General features: G+C 41.9%; 2 protein-coding genes across 2 annotated transcripts; one reads left to right on the top strand and one right to left on the bottom strand.

Moving 5' to 3' along the window:
* Positions 1-666: 666 nt before the first annotated feature.
* LOC109480327 (ras-related and estrogen-regulated growth inhibitor-like) lies at positions 667-5,402 on the top strand. The gene is made up of 5 exons (XM_019782519.1): positions 667-723; positions 2,038-2,161; positions 3,539-3,595; positions 3,692-3,765; positions 4,483-5,402. The coding sequence occupies exons 2-5, from the start codon at positions 2,062-2,064 to the stop codon at positions 4,948-4,950; spliced, it is 699 nt and encodes a 232-aa protein (XP_019638078.1). The 5' UTR covers positions 667-723; positions 2,038-2,061; the 3' UTR covers positions 4,951-5,402.
* A 2,331-nt stretch (positions 5,403-7,733) lies between these two features.
* LOC109480345 (prokineticin Bm8-d-like) lies at positions 7,734-12,455 on the bottom strand. The gene is made up of 4 exons (XM_019782537.1): positions 12,318-12,455; positions 11,426-11,542; positions 8,434-8,562; positions 7,734-8,059 (listed from the first exon to the last, which is right to left on the bottom strand). The coding sequence occupies exons 2-4, from the start codon at positions 11,498-11,500 to the stop codon at positions 7,871-7,873; spliced, it is 393 nt and encodes a 130-aa protein (XP_019638096.1). The 5' UTR covers positions 11,501-11,542; positions 12,318-12,455; the 3' UTR covers positions 7,734-7,870.
* Between the last annotated feature and the right edge of the window lie 4,311 nt (positions 12,456-16,766).

Below are 16,766 nucleotides of genomic sequence, written 5' to 3' on the forward strand. Positions count from 1 at the left end.
AAGGAAACATGCGTGTTTGACCTAATATCCCGGTGAATTGTCTGGGACATGTCTCTAATATTGTAATTATCAATATTAATATTATCACTTTGTCAAAATCAAAATCTACAATTAAGCCTAAAAAACTTAGCATTTCGCGATCCCTCCATCCCCCTCCCAAAAAAAACGATATTTGACTCTTTTTTATTCAAAGAAACAAATAATACAAAGGAAAGGACGAAGCCAAAAGTGGCCACCTGCTCTAGTTGTACACAACTTATATTCTAGCCGCCACTTGTACATCTAAGATGAAATATTTGAAAAGTCACTAAAAACAAAACACATAAAAGACCCCCCCCCCTCCATGGAAGAAATTATAAAGAACACGGACGGTCATTTCAGAAAACGGTGACAAACAAACTTTTTCTCTGTTGTTTTCTTTGACATACGACATACGTATACATACGTATACATACTTTTTTTCTTCCTCTTGGAGACACAAAGTCACTAGTATAGAGTGCCCCTGTGGTGTGTTCATGCATGTGCTTCCTATTCAAACATAAGACCGTCGCACGCACGACACCTAACACGGACGTCAGTAATTCTACCCCCGACCACTCCAAGTGGACAAAAGAGCCCTCGACCACAGACGTATCCTTGTACAAGTTGTCAGCCACATTCGGAACGTGCTCGCACTTATACCAACCTTGAACTGACCTGAGTAGTGGTGGAGAAGTTTAAGTGGTGAGTCCTGATGGCTTGAGGGTTGTCGCTAGATCTTTGAACCACTTTTTGGAGTGCACTACAAAATGCACGGGCTGTTTTCGGCCCTACAGCTGCAGTGACACTTGACGTGCCCTGCCTGCCGACCCCAGGGCCAGCGCTACTCCCCCCGCGCACCGCTGGCAGACGGACTGTACCAATTTCAACCAAAATGGGTGGGATGGGCTAGTAAAAAGGGACTTTCTATCTTCTACGCATGGCAAATAGAAGTTGTTTTGAACAAAATGGCTGCCCGGTGTACTGGCTACACGACTCCTGCTGTTTAGTGAGTAGTTTAGAGGAGATATCTTGTTTTTGGTCGATAACACACGTAACGGAATGTAACCCAGAGATTGCTACTTACTAGTTTATCACAAACCTTAAAGTTAGTAAAGTAAAATCGTCATAAAATGTCTTTTTTGATGCATTATGTATCGAAATTTCCTGCCCCCCTCCCAAGTGCAAGGCACATAGTAACAAAAATAAGAAGTATTCAATGGTTTATGAATTTCCTTGTACGCCGCGGGTCACTCCCGGGGGCACCCTGACAATCAACGTCTCCCCTGAGCGGTATGTAGTCACGCCTAGAAGGCCATTTATGGTATTATAGGAGTGGCTTACCCCAGGTCAAGGAACTGGGAGTCGACTACACTTGTTGGCCCCCTGGATTTTGTAGTGGTTAGTGTCGCATGTGATCCGCTCTATGACATACATTACTTCTGTCACATTGCATGTACATGTACATTTGCAACTCGGTATACAATGTACGGGCCGTTGTATTCTTACCAAAGTTATGTCTGTATTCAAAAAAGTTTTAGTCTTTACTGGTGCAATGCAAATATGTAGAAAGGCAAAAAATGTACTCTCCAAGCAGAGGTGTAGATTTTTGTTTATTTTTGGCGTTTTTTTTGGGGGGGGGGTATTTTTGTCGAGATCTCTTTTTTGTACTGGTAGCTTTTTTACGCCAACTTAGCTCGGTTGGCAACTGGTAACTGTCTAGGAAATGGATACAGCCTGGTCAATTTGATACGGTTTTTGAGGCAACCGAAAGATCTGCTTCGAGATTACAAAAACTTTTGTTTTTGTGTTAAATACATTTTGTATATATGTTAGGCCAGGAAACGTCATTTTTACATGTACATTTGCAGCATTTGCTTTGCTATTGTCATTTAAAAACAATGTCATTTTAAAACAATGTCATAGCCATTTCATGATTCTCTTTCTCTTTGACTTTAGTTATTTAGAATAAGGATTTTATGGTGTTTTTACCAACTACATATTTTTCTGTAAATGCAGCTCCCGGAGTGTATAGTTCTCTACATGGCGGCTGGACGGTTTCCAGTGTGTGGAAGGAAGACCAGCGGCCCGACCCAGACAGTGAAGGTGGTGGTACTCGGACAAGCAGGGGTTGGCAAGACAGGTGCGTACGCGGTCAAGTTAAAATTTTGAACTTAAAGATTTATGTCCTTATATGTTGTAGGGATCCCCCCCCCCCAGAAATTTTTAGCTGATGCCACTCCGTAAAAAAAATCTGTTTTTTTTTTTCAGGGAATTTTTATGAAAATCCTAGTAAGAGAAAACACCCAAATTTGGGATTTTTTGGCATTTTTAAAAATATTTTGGAAAAGCTGCTAGGATTTTGGCAAGAGGGGGAGCACCCTTGCTTCAGAGCATTGTGCAAAGTGTGGTGTAGACCAAGTTAGAAAATTAACTAATCGCTTAGAAATAAAATTACGTTCAGTAATACCCATCAAAGTTGGCTAAAAGTTTTTAAAGGTTTTGTTCTTGAATAACTTGGCGTTTGTTAGTGTTGAAATTATATTTTCTAATTCATTATTGCAAAATTGTGTAACGTAACCTTGGATCAATTGACGAGTAATTCAATTGCAAGACAATTATGAACGATCTATTAAGCCAAATTACACTAGTGTCAATTACCCAGTGAAACAATGATAAAAGAAGGCCACATGTTCAACAAATCATAAAGTGAAGGCTTTAAAAAATGCCAAACATTATTTTAGAAGAATCAGTGCCTTCGAATCTATGGCTAGGTATTCTCTTTTGTCGTAGATTCCACACAACCTACTCAATGTAAAACTCACATGTCTTATGAAAGACACAGTTGTTTCCTCATTTATACACCAGAGGTGTTTGAATAAATATTTCGCCATGCGTTTGTTGACAGAAGTTTTTGTTTAGGGTATTTTCCTAGCGCGTAATTGATCAGACACCCGTCATGAAACAAAAAAATATGAATAATGCAGTGTTTGGTTGACCTCTGATCCCCGTGCCCTTAGATTTACTCTCTTGTATTTCTCAGCGTTTCATGGATACAATAGGACGTAATTCTACCCAGACAAACTGTACAGGAGGCGAAAAGAACACTTTTGCAGGTGTAACAAATCAAAGAAGTCAGAGAGCAACGACCTCAACTGACCTTGAATCGTTAAAGCTGGTCTAAGAGGATTTGTTTTGTTTTTGTGTACGCATGAGAAGAATGAAAGAATGTTATACAAAACAGAAGGAGCTCAACGAAGGTGAATGTCCGAGATCTTGAAGGGCATTGACCTTTTAACACCAAACAGTGTGTGTGTGTGTGTGTGTGTGTGTGTGTGTGTGTGTGCGTGCGTCTGTGTGTGCTTATGTCTGTGTCACAGTGTGTGCTTGTTTGTTTGTGTGTATGTGTGTGTGTGTGTGTGTGTGTGTGTGTGTGTGTGTGTGTTTGTGTGTGTGACTGAGAGAAAGAGAGATATTTCCTAGTTGTAAACTTCACAAAACGTACCTTGTCTCTCCTCAGCGATGACCGTGCGTTTCGTGACCAAGAGATTCATCGGTGACTACGACCCAACTCTCGGTAAGCTAAATATTATTTCCTCTAATTCTACAAGCTGTCATACAGTCGACACATATTGGACATTTTATGATATTTTACTTTTAATTTGTGTCACAGAGGCCATCTACCACCACCGGACGTTTATTGATGACAACCCTGTACAGTTTGAAGTACTGGACACCGCCGGCCAGGTACATGTACGATATGTTTTTTCAGACTGCTTGTCAACAAGCAAAGGATGTCATTCAATATCAGCTCATTGCTTTTATGTTTGTTTATTTATTGTTTTGCACTTACAAATAAAAATGTAACAAATAGCTAGACATGCATGGGAGGGCTGGAAACCTGGTGGTTTATCTTTGGCCCTCCCCAATACTACAAGATTAAAAGATAATTTACCATATGATCCACTACAAAGATGAAAATGTGCTTACCTTTTAAAAAAGTTCTCTCAAATTTCTCTCAATTAAATTTCTGTGAACATTCTTTAAGCGAGCGTTCGCCATAACGTCACAGCCAGCGAGTGGTAGGCAGAAAATGGTTGATTTGCCTACCATGTATAATTTGCATGTGTCTTTAAATAATTTGCATGTATATGATGTAAACAAAAACAGTGATCGCGATCTGTCTACTCTTAAATATGTGCATATTATTATTAATATGATTACGTTTTCCGTCCTCTCCATTTTAATAATGTAAAGGCCATATTGAAACACAATGATGAAACCATAAAACCATTTATTTCTTATTATTTTATTCAGGAAGAAAATTCTCTGGCCCTGGAGCAGAAGCTTTCGATGGGGCGATGTGTGAATGAGTATACGTGCGGACATTTGTGTGTGTAAGTGTATGTGTGTGTACAATGATGAAATCATAAAACCATTGAAATTTCTTATCATTTTATTCAGGAAGAGAATTCTCTGGCCCTGGAGCAGAAGATTCGATGGGGGGATGCTTTTGTCATAGTTTATAGCATCAACGACATCTGCAGCTTTGAAGAAGTCATGAGGATCAAATTTCTGATTAACCACACGAAGGGACCCAACACACCCGTAACTCTCGCGGGCAACAAACGAGATCTCGAACTAGATAGAATGGTCGCGAGACTTGACGGTGAGAAAATGGCGGACACGTTAGGATGTGGTTTCTCCGAGATCACGACGAAAGAATCGTACATCGAAGTGGCGAGAGTTTTCGAAGGATTGTACGCGAGGTGGAAAGAACAGACGCTGACGAAGGATGTTCGGTGTCGCTCGCCCAAGTCTTCGCCAAAGCTCTCCCCTAGGCCGCACATCAGGAGGGTCAAAAACTTACTAAAGTCAACGACGACAGGGAAGCACCTCGATGTGCCCAGTTTTGGAGCCAACTTCTGTTAACTCGTGTTATAAGAGAGCAGTGTATTTATCTTATTATGGTGCAGTTTTAATATCAATCATTTGTGTGATATCAAACACAGACATGTCGGTGAAATTATGTTGCAGTTCTGATTTTATTTTCTGCCTTGAGCTCAAATTATACGGAAAAACGCATATGAATTAGACAAAGTCATAGTCACTGTATATTTTAATATGTGTGCTTATGAAGCATGGTAAAACTATGCTAGAAATAAAATAAAACCTGTATAAAAGTGTGGCAGTATTTCACTACTTATAGTTATTGCCCATACCAATAACAATATTTAATACCAGTATTATAAGTGACAAGAAATGTCTATAAACAACTGATAGTAAGACTTCGAATTAAATATATGTCTGCAAACGACGCCCACCCTATTAGGTGGAAAGTTTTGTTGTCATATGATTTCCTAATATGTTTGGTATGAAACGTAAAAACACTTTATTTTTTACCCTAACCGTTGTGCAAGGTGTAATATGATATTTAATAAACCATTTGTATCTCATTTGTGTGTTCGTTGCTTGAATATGCAGTTATAGAGTGTAACAGAAAATATATCGTTGCAGTCGATACATGTCAGACATTACTGGTATGTTGGCTGGGCAAAGTGGATGACTTATTATGTAGAAGAAACATTATTTGGACATTTATTATGTAGATAAAAGCAACGAAGAGTGAGTTCGCGTCAACCATGATACACTGTGTTAACCAGTCCAACGGTAAGTAGTGTGAGTAAGTGCCTTTCCCAAGGGCACAAGATCGGTGGCATGTCAGGACTCGAACCCGGGACCTCTTGGTTCCGAGTCGAGCACTCTGCCGTTACGCCACACGTACACGACCCCACCACGAGTCTTCGTGATTCAACTTCCGAATTCCATGGAACCGGAGAAGGTTGTAGGTGTAGAGTGAACAGCACATCGCGGCAGGAGACTATAGCTAATCTGGTACTTCCTGTTAAGCCTTCCTTCCCGACCACTTCCAAGAAAGCTGATTAATATAGTTCACACATTAACACATCCAAGTTTGTTTCACTTTAAACAGTTGAATAACAACACGTTTAGGCTCTATAATTGCTTGCACCATGAAGCAAGACGAAGGCAAACCTGTACTCATTTCAAAATATTCTCTGTGTATGTTGCTATCCTTAAGGCCTTAAGGTATATAATCTTCATAGTCTGTAGGAAGCCCAACATAATGTTTAAAAATATTTTTTTTCAGCGCACAGTTTGGGAACAAAATGCAATGTAAGCTGCGTTTCAATCTTTGGAATATCGTTTTCACACATTGTATTATCAAAACCACACTTATGTGCGATTGTAGACCTTCACACACACTCACACGCTCTCTCTCTCTCTCTCTCATTCACACATTCACTGACTCAATCACTCACTCCGCTTCTCCTATCCATGTGTCAATGAATCTGTTTGTCTACTACCAGTGACTTTGTTCTTTTTAACACTGTGCATTTCCTGGAGCTCAGGAGGAGAAGGTGGAGTTCATCCCTCTCTTTCCACAGCATTTACCGCCTTAACCGAAGTCAGATACTCATTTTACACCTGGGTGGATAGAAGCCATGTAAAGTGCCTTTCCCAAGGGCACAATATATTGTCAGGAATACCAGGATTCGAACCCAGGACTCGATTAGCTAGCCTAATAATTATCATTACTGTTGTTATATTGCACATACCCTAACAAAAATACAGAGACACAAATGCCGGTACTTCTTTATTGAAGATGTACGCTTGGCAATTTTTTGATCTGCGATTGATCCTTTTTTATGACAAAGAAAGTTGTCAAATTTTTGCTGCTTCAACTAAAACTACTATCATCCTGCCCAATTATCATCACAGTATTGTATTAATGTTTACTTGACTACTTAGTTACTTCTAAGGTGATGAGGGCATTGAAATAATTGTTTTCCCGCAATGGTCGATGTGACACAACACAAACATAATCCCTAGATTTCAAAAACGGTCAAACGGATAAAAGAAACAGAAATTTGGACCAAACCAGAGTTAAATTTAGATTGATTTAGATTGCAATGGTGAAGAATGATAACATTTACTTAATAACATCAACTTTGTTAGTCTGAAAGTGGTTCATTATTTTCATAATTAAGCAACTTCAGTGTAGTTTATGAGGGAATAGAAGTCACATTATGATGGGCACATGATCACAGATTTAAGTATATCAATAATTGATAATTTTATCAGTAATACCCAGCTTTTGAGTGCACAGTGAACCAGTAACACAGGGCTTCAGTGTACAGTGAACCAGTAACACCTAGCTTCAGTGCACAGTGAACCAGTAACACCTTTTTTCAGTGAACCAGTAACACCTAGCTTTAGTGCACAGTGAACCAGTAACACCTAGCTTCAGTGTACAGTAAAAGAGTAACACCTAGCTTCAGTGTACAGTGAACCAGTAACACTCATCTTCAGTGCACAGGTAACCAGTAACACATAGCTTCAGTACACATAGTGTACAGTAACACATAGTGTACAGTGATCCAGTAACTCCTACATGTAGCTTCAGTGTACAATAAACCTAGCTTCAGTGCACAGTGAACTAGTAAAACCTAGCTCCAGTGCACAGTGAACCATTAACACCTTGCACATTGAACCAGTAAAATCTAGTTTCAGTACACATTGAACCTGTAACACCTAGCTTCAGAGTACAGTGAACCAATAACACCTAGGTTCATGATACAGCAAACCAGTAACACGTAGCTTCAGAGCACAATGAACCATTCATTATTGCCATGGTGAATACAACAGACGGTCATCGAAACTTGGGCAGGTTTAATGCTTTGATGCATTTTCTTATGCTTTAACCAAGACCAGACGGATCGAGAAAAGTAGGGATTTACGTTGGCGTTGTCGTCAGGCGAGATCTGCACCGCTAGCCAGATCCGGCATCTTCGGTGCTACTGGTGGTGTTGGCCGGCGGGACCCAGCGCTCGCACCGCCCGCCGTTGGGCAGGTAGCTGGCGGGGTCCGGAGCGCACCAGAAGCCCTCGGGGAAGTTGCACTGGCAGCGCCAGAAGCGGCGGGCGCCCCGGAACGGGTACGGCAGGTAGTTGCTGCCCACCTGTACCGGCAAGTGTTTCATAGTCATGTACTAAAAAGATACGTTATACAAAAGAAAGTCTGCAGGCTGGCCCATTAAGAAAATGATACATCAATTTTACGGAACTTTACGCAATTTTACGGTTTAACCCTGGTAATATTGTTTATATTGTAGAAGCAAATTAGTAATTCGCAAGTTTTATTGTTGAGAGTTTGTTGATGTTAATCCTATATTGACCTCAATTCTTATTCTTAACTTGTAATGTATAGTATGTAATCTGTGCTTTTGTATATATTTGTTTTATGTATTGCATTGTCTAATGAGTCCTGGAGGATTAGCCCCTAATGGGGCCAAAGGGAATCTTAATAAACCAATGAAACATGAACCAAACCCACGTGGCACAGCTCGCCCTCCTGGCCGATCGGCTTGCACTGGCGCAGGTCGCGGGTGATGGAGTTGACGCGGGCGCAGCAGTACTCACCCATGCCGTACACGTCGATGCAGTCTTGGTCCGTCTCGCACTCCTACAAAAAGAGACAGTATTTTTTATATATTCCAAAAAGTGATCAAACTGGTTACCTCAGCTCCAGACCCATCTTGGAGGCGCCCTAACACCCCCATGAAACTCCTTCCTCTTCGCCCCCACCGTTCTGCTTCGCCCCCGCCCCGTTCTGCTTCGCCCCGCAAAAATCTGCTTCGCCCCCGTCGTTCCTCTACGCCCCCGGCGCAATTCTGCTTTGCCCCCGTCCTTCTGCTTAGCCCCCAATGGCGGCACAGCTCACAGTCGACACGAAAATCGTCTGCAAAATAACAATAAAGGCTGTGCCGCCAAATTTAAAGTAGCCCATGCTCCGGCAAACATTCTGGACCACCTTTCTGCCAAGTGGCGTTGCACAAATCCTTCCCATTCAAAAGTTTACCCCTACCTCACGGCCCGTCAGTGGTTCTTACGTTTATAAGTACTGGCGGGAAATTTCACTCACGGCTGTACTTATAAACGCCAGTACAGAGGCCGCCCCAGGAGCAGATGGGAGGACAAAGTTTTCAACGCACTGGACACTCTAGGGGTCAGCAGAACTGACTGGAGTGATCTGGCTGAAAACAGAACATCTCGGAGAGACCTGTCTACAGCCGCTATGCATCTCCACTGATGCCTGCGGTTGATTGATTGAACATTTCATGACTAGACATTGTGACAGCACGCTCAAGTTATATAAACTTATTTTAATTTTATGCACACTTAAGTTATATCAACTTATTTTATGCCACCACCAACGCAGAAGACGAATTCAGGACAGGACAATACTCAGGAAAATCGTGTAAAGTGCCGTTCCCAAGAGCACAAGATCGGTGGCATGTCAGGACTCGAACTCGGGACCTCTTGGTTCCGAGTCGAGCACGCTACGGTTACCTGTGTGCGAAAGAACTTGTGAATACTGCATGTCAAAAAAAGTGGAAGACGAAACAGATTTATTTCAAACTACCCACACTCCTTAAATTTAAAAAAGAGACAGCGATTCTGTTGACAGCAATACATTAAATCCTCTTCTTTTATTGTCAACTAGCACAGAGCCCATGTGAGTCCCTACCTCATGGCACCCATTTGCCTAGAAGGAAATGGGCCGCTCTGAACAGAGCTAGGTGTGGAGTAGGTAGGACCAGAGATAATCTGTTAAAATGGGGACGGGTGAGCTCAGCTGACTGCCCATGTGGACACCCTCCCCAAACCATGCAACACATCCTACAGGACTGCGAATTTGGACCATCTCTCTCCAAACGAGATCTGTACGATGCAAACCAGGAAGCCCTGGACTGGCTGGAACAGTGGGCCGACAAGATATGATGATGATGAACTAGCACAAAAACATCGTACTTCACCCCATTCGACGTGTCAAACGCGGATGAAGTACGATGTTTTTGTGCTAGCTACTGCATGCAATGCGGCTTCGTGGCAGCTCTCAACAAGATACACCTGATTTTGATTCACGTGCCCATTACCTGTACCCTATATAACAGTTAAAACTGCTCTCAGCCGCCGCTCGTGGGACTGGGGGAAAGTGGCTTCTAAAAGAGTGCCTGCTTCAGACAGGTTATTATACTACAGCTATTTTTTCTGTAGTGCAGATAAATGGATAAAATGTGCTTATAATTAGACATGCCCCAGAACTACATTTTGTTCTGTTTTGATGTTGCCTGCGATTGCACCAGATGCCTGCTCGAGCAGGTTTGAATACGTTTTTAATGTTACATATTATCTTTATCTTATTGAAAAATTGTGTTTTGATCATCCTGGTGTGTTAAGCTGAAGGGCGGTTATACGGGCTGTACAGATACCGATCCTGTAATACACAAACCCATTTCAAATTTTCAAATCCCCATTTTCCTTTGTGTTTTTTCATCTTCCCTTTTCTTCTTGAGACGAGCCATTCTACTAACACTACATCTTAACGCTAAGTACTAGAAGTCTATGTATTAAACAACAATACAAACCCATCGTCTAGTGTTTTCGTAAAGCCCAGTAGCCACCCACACAAACATGCCTTATTGATGAATAGCCCCAATGGTCATTTTTGCACATGACGCATTGACATGACTCAGTATTCCTCATCGCCCATATTGCTAATAAAATCTACCATCTTTCTTCCCACTCCCTATTAGTAGCACCAGTGTAATAGAGCTAGTTAGTTGTGCTCGTTACCCTAGCAGCCAGACTAGTATCGGGCCGTTAGCCGCTTTCTGTCGGTACGTAGTCATGGGCCCCGCGCCCGCCTATCTTAACTACCGCTACGGGGGAGCTGAGTCAGACCACATTACCGGCCAACTCCCCTCGGGCTCAACTCCCCCTCAGCGGTAATTTAGTGGGACATCAGTTTTATTTCAGTTCACAATAAAAAATTGAGAGAGAGGGAAGAAAAAAGTCCCGGCATTTCGTTCCTACCGGCGTCACTGGTCGACCAAGCAAGTCAAAACAAGGCCGCGTCTTTCTCGTGGCACTGCCTTAAGTTATTTTCTTTTATTATCCGCGCATGGCATCAACGAAAAAAAGATACATGCCAACAACTCGCGAGGACGACAAATAGAGAAAAAAACTGCAGAGAACGAAGATAAAAGCCCAGCGCGGTGGCCCATTTTCGTTTCTTGGGTTGTGTAATCGCTGCAGCAGAGGGTAGTCCACTATAGTAATGGTGTGTGCTCAACAAGAAAATGGTTATCAAATGCTTAGAGTGTTAAGCAGAGAAAGCAGTATGTACCAATTAAAAGTCTTTGGTATGACTCGGCCGGGAATCGAACTCAAGACCCTCCAAATGCAGGACGAACACTTGACCATTGCATGCACCGGCCGTTCGAAGAAAAAAGACAAGAAACTGAACACAGATACTCGCTTACCAGGACGCTGAGTTGAGCCAGTGAAGAAGACATCCCCATCACAAAGAGGAGGAGAACACAGACTAGTGGACGCATGCTGTTCTGGACGGCCTGGCTGGATAGAAGCTACAGAAATGTCTGCAAATCACCGTAAGGACAGCAGTAGTGATACCAGTACTCAACACATAGCGCTGTTTTATAGCAATGTAACCGACCATGACGTCTACATTGAACTTTTTAAACTGAGTACTTGGGATACTTTATCAACTCCATTAGCTTTCATACACGGTAGTTTTATTACATTTCAAGTTCTTCAAGCTCTTGCAATATTGGTCTGGACCTCAGCTGGTGACATTTTCAAATTGCTGCTTCTGAAACTGTTACGGTGGTGCATTAAACTCTTAATGCACCATGATGACCATGGAGCACATACACGTGACTCGTGTTAGAAACTTCCAACATGTTTCAGCTACAACATAACTTGTACAGTTTCAATTTTGCTATTAAATCAATTATCAGGCAATGGGATACAAAACAATGTATTGCCAACTGAACTATACGTTGCTACGACTTGGTTAAGACTTATCTGGTACCAATACACAAGGAAAATTGTTACTAACGGATAAATTGCAGTCGTGGACTGATTTTTATGTTGCAGAATTTTCAAGAAGGATATGGCAGAAGCAACTAGTGGCAGGGATCTAAGACAACCTTTTTCTTAACCGAATCCTTGCATGCACGACATATGTCTGACTATCCCAAGAATAAGAATGTCCTCTTGCGGTCGTAGGACAAACACGCGACCAATGCGACCGGGTCCAAAATCTCCACCACCACTTTAAAGCACAGTCAAGCATGCATTTTACGTTGAAGGATCACATATGAAGGATCACATAATGTAGCATACCTGTACCTGAGTATGTGCTTGTTTCCAAAAAACAGCCCAATACAGCAGTCACGACCGCCGATGCTACACATGACTCTGGATGTTGAGCATCTTCTTGAAAAGCAAGAAGAGCCACACAGATCGGGGAAGGAACATTCGAAAGACAAGCGAGAATGGGATGACACTGAAGAGGCGGAGGTTATGAAGGTGTGAAGCTTACACCAGAGGACAGTAGATGACCACTGTAGGCGGGTATATTCCTCCCACACAAATTCCTGTGGGGGACGGCCCCTTGTTAACATGTATCTTTACTGTATTGATTCTGACATGTTAAATTGAAGATATGGGAAAAGTACAACCGTCTGCGCATAGCCTCTACCAGGCACCGCGGATCGCTGTAAAAATAGTAGAAATTGGCCGAAATAAAGGGATTGTATACCAGAGAAGATCCGGCCAGAGTGAAGATCCAATTTGCGATCCACGGACGATTCGGAGAGCAGTAAAATGGGTACTTAGCCTCTTTGCTCCTATTAGATAGCGATTAGTGAACTATTAGATAGCGATTAGTGAATTAAAGAACGTAGCGACCCCCGACAGATACGTGGAGGCGTCTGAACAGGTAAGGTATTAATTCTGGGAGTTCCTAACGTTGCAATATAACCTTGGACGCCAGGAAGCACTTAATGGACTGATGACTACTAGGCCGTAGGGTGGAACTCGCTTCCACCGATTACAGTAGGAGCATTATCTATAGCTATAGCTTTAACCAAGAACATTTAGAGTTACATGCTCAAAGGCTTGGTGTAAAAAGGGGTTAGGTACAATATAGTCAGCTGCCGCCGCGCCGCGTGCCTGTCAGAGGATGGTATGTTACACCGAGGTGCGGTTATACCGGCTATACAGATACTAACTTTGGGCTTAGGTTGCCCAGTTAGTTACCTGAGCTAAAACGGATTTCGAAATTTGGTTCATTTTGTTAGCAAAAACTCATCAAGTGCATTAACACGTTAAATCAGACACATCCAAACTTCTCATGTCACAATCGCAGATGGGACACTTACAAGTTCCGTGAAAACCAGATAGAATTGTTTTATACGAGTTATATATGTAACTTCAAACACGTACACTTTTAAGTAAAACGTATTTTAGCCGCAAGACAGCCAGGTTTTACGAGAGAAAGAAAGAAAATCATTCAAGGAAAGAAACAACTACACGAACCAACTACGTCTTCTTACCGGTACCAGAAACCCACAAAAATGAACTCACAAAAGGCTAAAGAAGTTGATGGAGACCTAGAATTAACTGCATCGACAACCGCAGATCAGACACCAGCATCACTAAAATAGGGGAAATCCTGTCTCTGATGGAGGACAGAGAGGGATGGAGGATGCTTTCAAGTTTGGTTCGAGCGGGAACTCGACCAAAGTAAGTAAGTAAGTAAGCCTTACCCGTTTTTAATTGGGGTATAACAAAATAAAAAAATAGGGAAAACCAGACAAGAGAGACAGGAGGTTTCTTAAACTTAAACTTTTCGACGTTACTGAGACAAGGGGAAGGGGACAGAAAACGGAGGTGCCAAGCTACCCACGACAGGTTACTGTCCAGGTGCTCCCACCAACCCACTCCTGCCAACTTGACACATCAAAATAAAATAATGGCATAAAAGACAGACATTTCACAACAAAAGACTGATACGACTAGAAGGGAACGGGGTCTTACCAGCATACTGGGCTGTTCCAGGGATGACTCCATCCCCATTACAAAGAGAAGCATCACGACAGAAGCTGTTGGGAACATGTCTTCTCCGTTTAAGGGATGTCGAGTCGACTATGTTTAAAGTAAGGGAATATCCCTTTTTATAACTTATAACACATAGCGCTGTTTTATAGCAATGTAATCGACCATGACGTCTACATTGAACTTTTTAAACTGAGTACTTGGGATACTTTATCAACTCCATTAGCTTTCATACACGGTAGTTTTATTACATTTCAAGTTCTTCAAGCTCTTGCAATATTGGTCTGGACCTCAGGTGGTGACATTTTCAAATTGCTGCTTCTGAAACTGTTACATTAAACTCTTAATGCACCATGATGACCATGTAGCACATACACGTGACTCGTGTTAGAAACTTCTAACATGTTTCAGCTACAACATAACTTGTACAGTTTCAATTTTGCTATTAAATCAATTATCAGGCAATGGGATACAAAATAATGTATTGCCAACTGAAGTACACGTTGCTACGACTTGGTTAAGACTTATCTGGTACCAATACATGAGGAAAATTGTTACTAACGGATAAATTGCAGTCGTGGACTGATTTTTATGTTGCAGAATTTTCAAGAAGGATATGGCAGAAGCAACTAGTGGCAGGGATCTAAGACAACCTTTTTCTTAACCGAATCCTTGCATGCACGACATATGCCCTACTATCCCAAGAATAAGAATGTCCTCTTGCGGTCGTAGGACAAACACGCGACCAATGCGACCGGGTCCAAAATCTCCACCACCACTTTAAACCACAGTCAAGCATGCATTTTACGTTGAAGGATCACATATGAAGGATCACATAATGTAGCATACCTGTACCTGAGTATGTGCTTGTTTCCAAAAAACAGCCTAATACAGCAGTCACAACCGCCGATGCTACACATGTCTCTGGATGTTGAGCATCTTCTTGAAAATCAAGAAGAGCCACACAGATCGGGGAAGAAACATTCGAAAGACGAGTCAGAATGGAATGACACTGAAGAGGCGGGGGTTATGAAGGTGTGAAGCTTACACCAGAGGGCAGTAGGCGACCACTGTAGGCGGGTATTCCTCCCACACAAATTCCTGTGGGGAACGGCCCCTTGTTAACATTTATCTTTACTGTATTGATTCTGACATGTGAAATTGAAGATATGGGAAAAGTACAACCATCTGCGCATAGCCTCTACCAGGCACCGCGGATCGCTGGAAAAATAGTAGAAATTGGCCGAAATAAAGTATACCAGAGAAGATCCGGCCAGAGTGAAGATCCAATTTGCGATCCACGGACGAGTCGGAGAGCAATAAAAGGGGTACTTAACACTTTGCTCCTATTAGATAGCGATTAGTGAACTTCAAAGAACGTAGCGACCCCCGACAGATACGTGGAGGCGTCTAAACCAGTAAGGTATTAATTTTGGGATTTCGTAACGTTGCAATATAACCTTGGACGCCAGGAAGCGCTTAATGGACTGATGACTACTAGGCCGTAGGGTGGAACTCGCTTCCACCGATTACAGTAGGAGCATTATCTATAGCTATAGCTTTAACCAAGAACGTTTAGAGTTACATGCTCAAAGGCTTGGTGCAAAAGGGGTTAGGTACAATATAGCCAGCTGCCGTTTTCTTTAAACTTTTCGACGTTACTGCAACTGAGACAAAGGGAAGGGGACAGAAAAAGGATGTGCCAAGCTACCCACGACAGGTTACTGTCCAAGTGCTCCCACCAACCCACTCCTGCCAACTTGACACATCAAAATAAAATAATGGCATAAAAGACAGACATTTCACAACAAAAGACTGATACGACTAGAAGGGAACGGGGTCTTACCAGCATACTGGGCTGTGCCAGGGATGACTCCATGCCCAGTACAAAGATAAGCATCAAGAGAGAAGCGGTTGGAACCATGTTTTCTCTGTTTGAAGGATGTAGACTATGTTTAAAGTAAGGGAATACCCCTTTTTATAACTTGTCGGTGACGTTACGAACTTAATCTTAATTGATAATTATATTTATCCCTTTTCTCAGAATGTAAGTAGACACCCGTATTGCATTCCAAAGTGTAATTGTTAACCTCTAGACATGTCAACTAGATGTTCTAGGAAAGCATGCGCACGTATATACGTACGTGCACCGAAGTTTCGAAGTAAAATAGAAGGGACTTTTATGATGGTTAACATGACAAAAAAGTACCAAATTTAATAATCTTTGCATTAAGAGTTTGCTACTTTGCATGTTTCCAGTTTCGTCCTTTTTTTTCTCCAAATTTAGTCTAGAGACGAACGCAGATGGTCCTTTCAGTTGCAGTATACTACTGGAATGCATTTTTGTCCGCCCAAAACTAGCAGACATGGAACTTTACAAGAGGTTTAAAGCAGAATACTAACAATACACATGAGCAGTAAGCTAAAACGTGCAAAGCAAAAGTAAATCAAAGATCACCACTATTGTTAATGATATAATCTTGTCTCATTTATTCTATTTAAATGTTTTGTTGTCTCATCTGTTTCCTCGTATTATCTGTCGAGGGTTACCGGAATTTATTCCGCCAACATAGAAAATCTTTCTACGTCAGTAGACAGTACTTTGAATACTTCGCAGGTCAGCTAGTAAAACGAGATGATTAACTAAGTGGCTTACTACCTCCCCAAAGATCCGTAGTACGCGTGAAAGTTCTCTCGAATAAGTTTAGTTCAAATGAACTTTATGGACAGTCGAGACGA

The sequence above is a fragment of the Branchiostoma belcheri genome, unplaced genomic scaffold, assembly GCF_001625305.1.
Source record: "Branchiostoma belcheri isolate BF01 breed outbred unplaced genomic scaffold, Haploidv18h27 scaffold50, whole genome shotgun sequence".
NCBI lineage: Eukaryota > Metazoa > Chordata > Leptocardii > Amphioxiformes > Branchiostomatidae > Branchiostoma > Branchiostoma belcheri.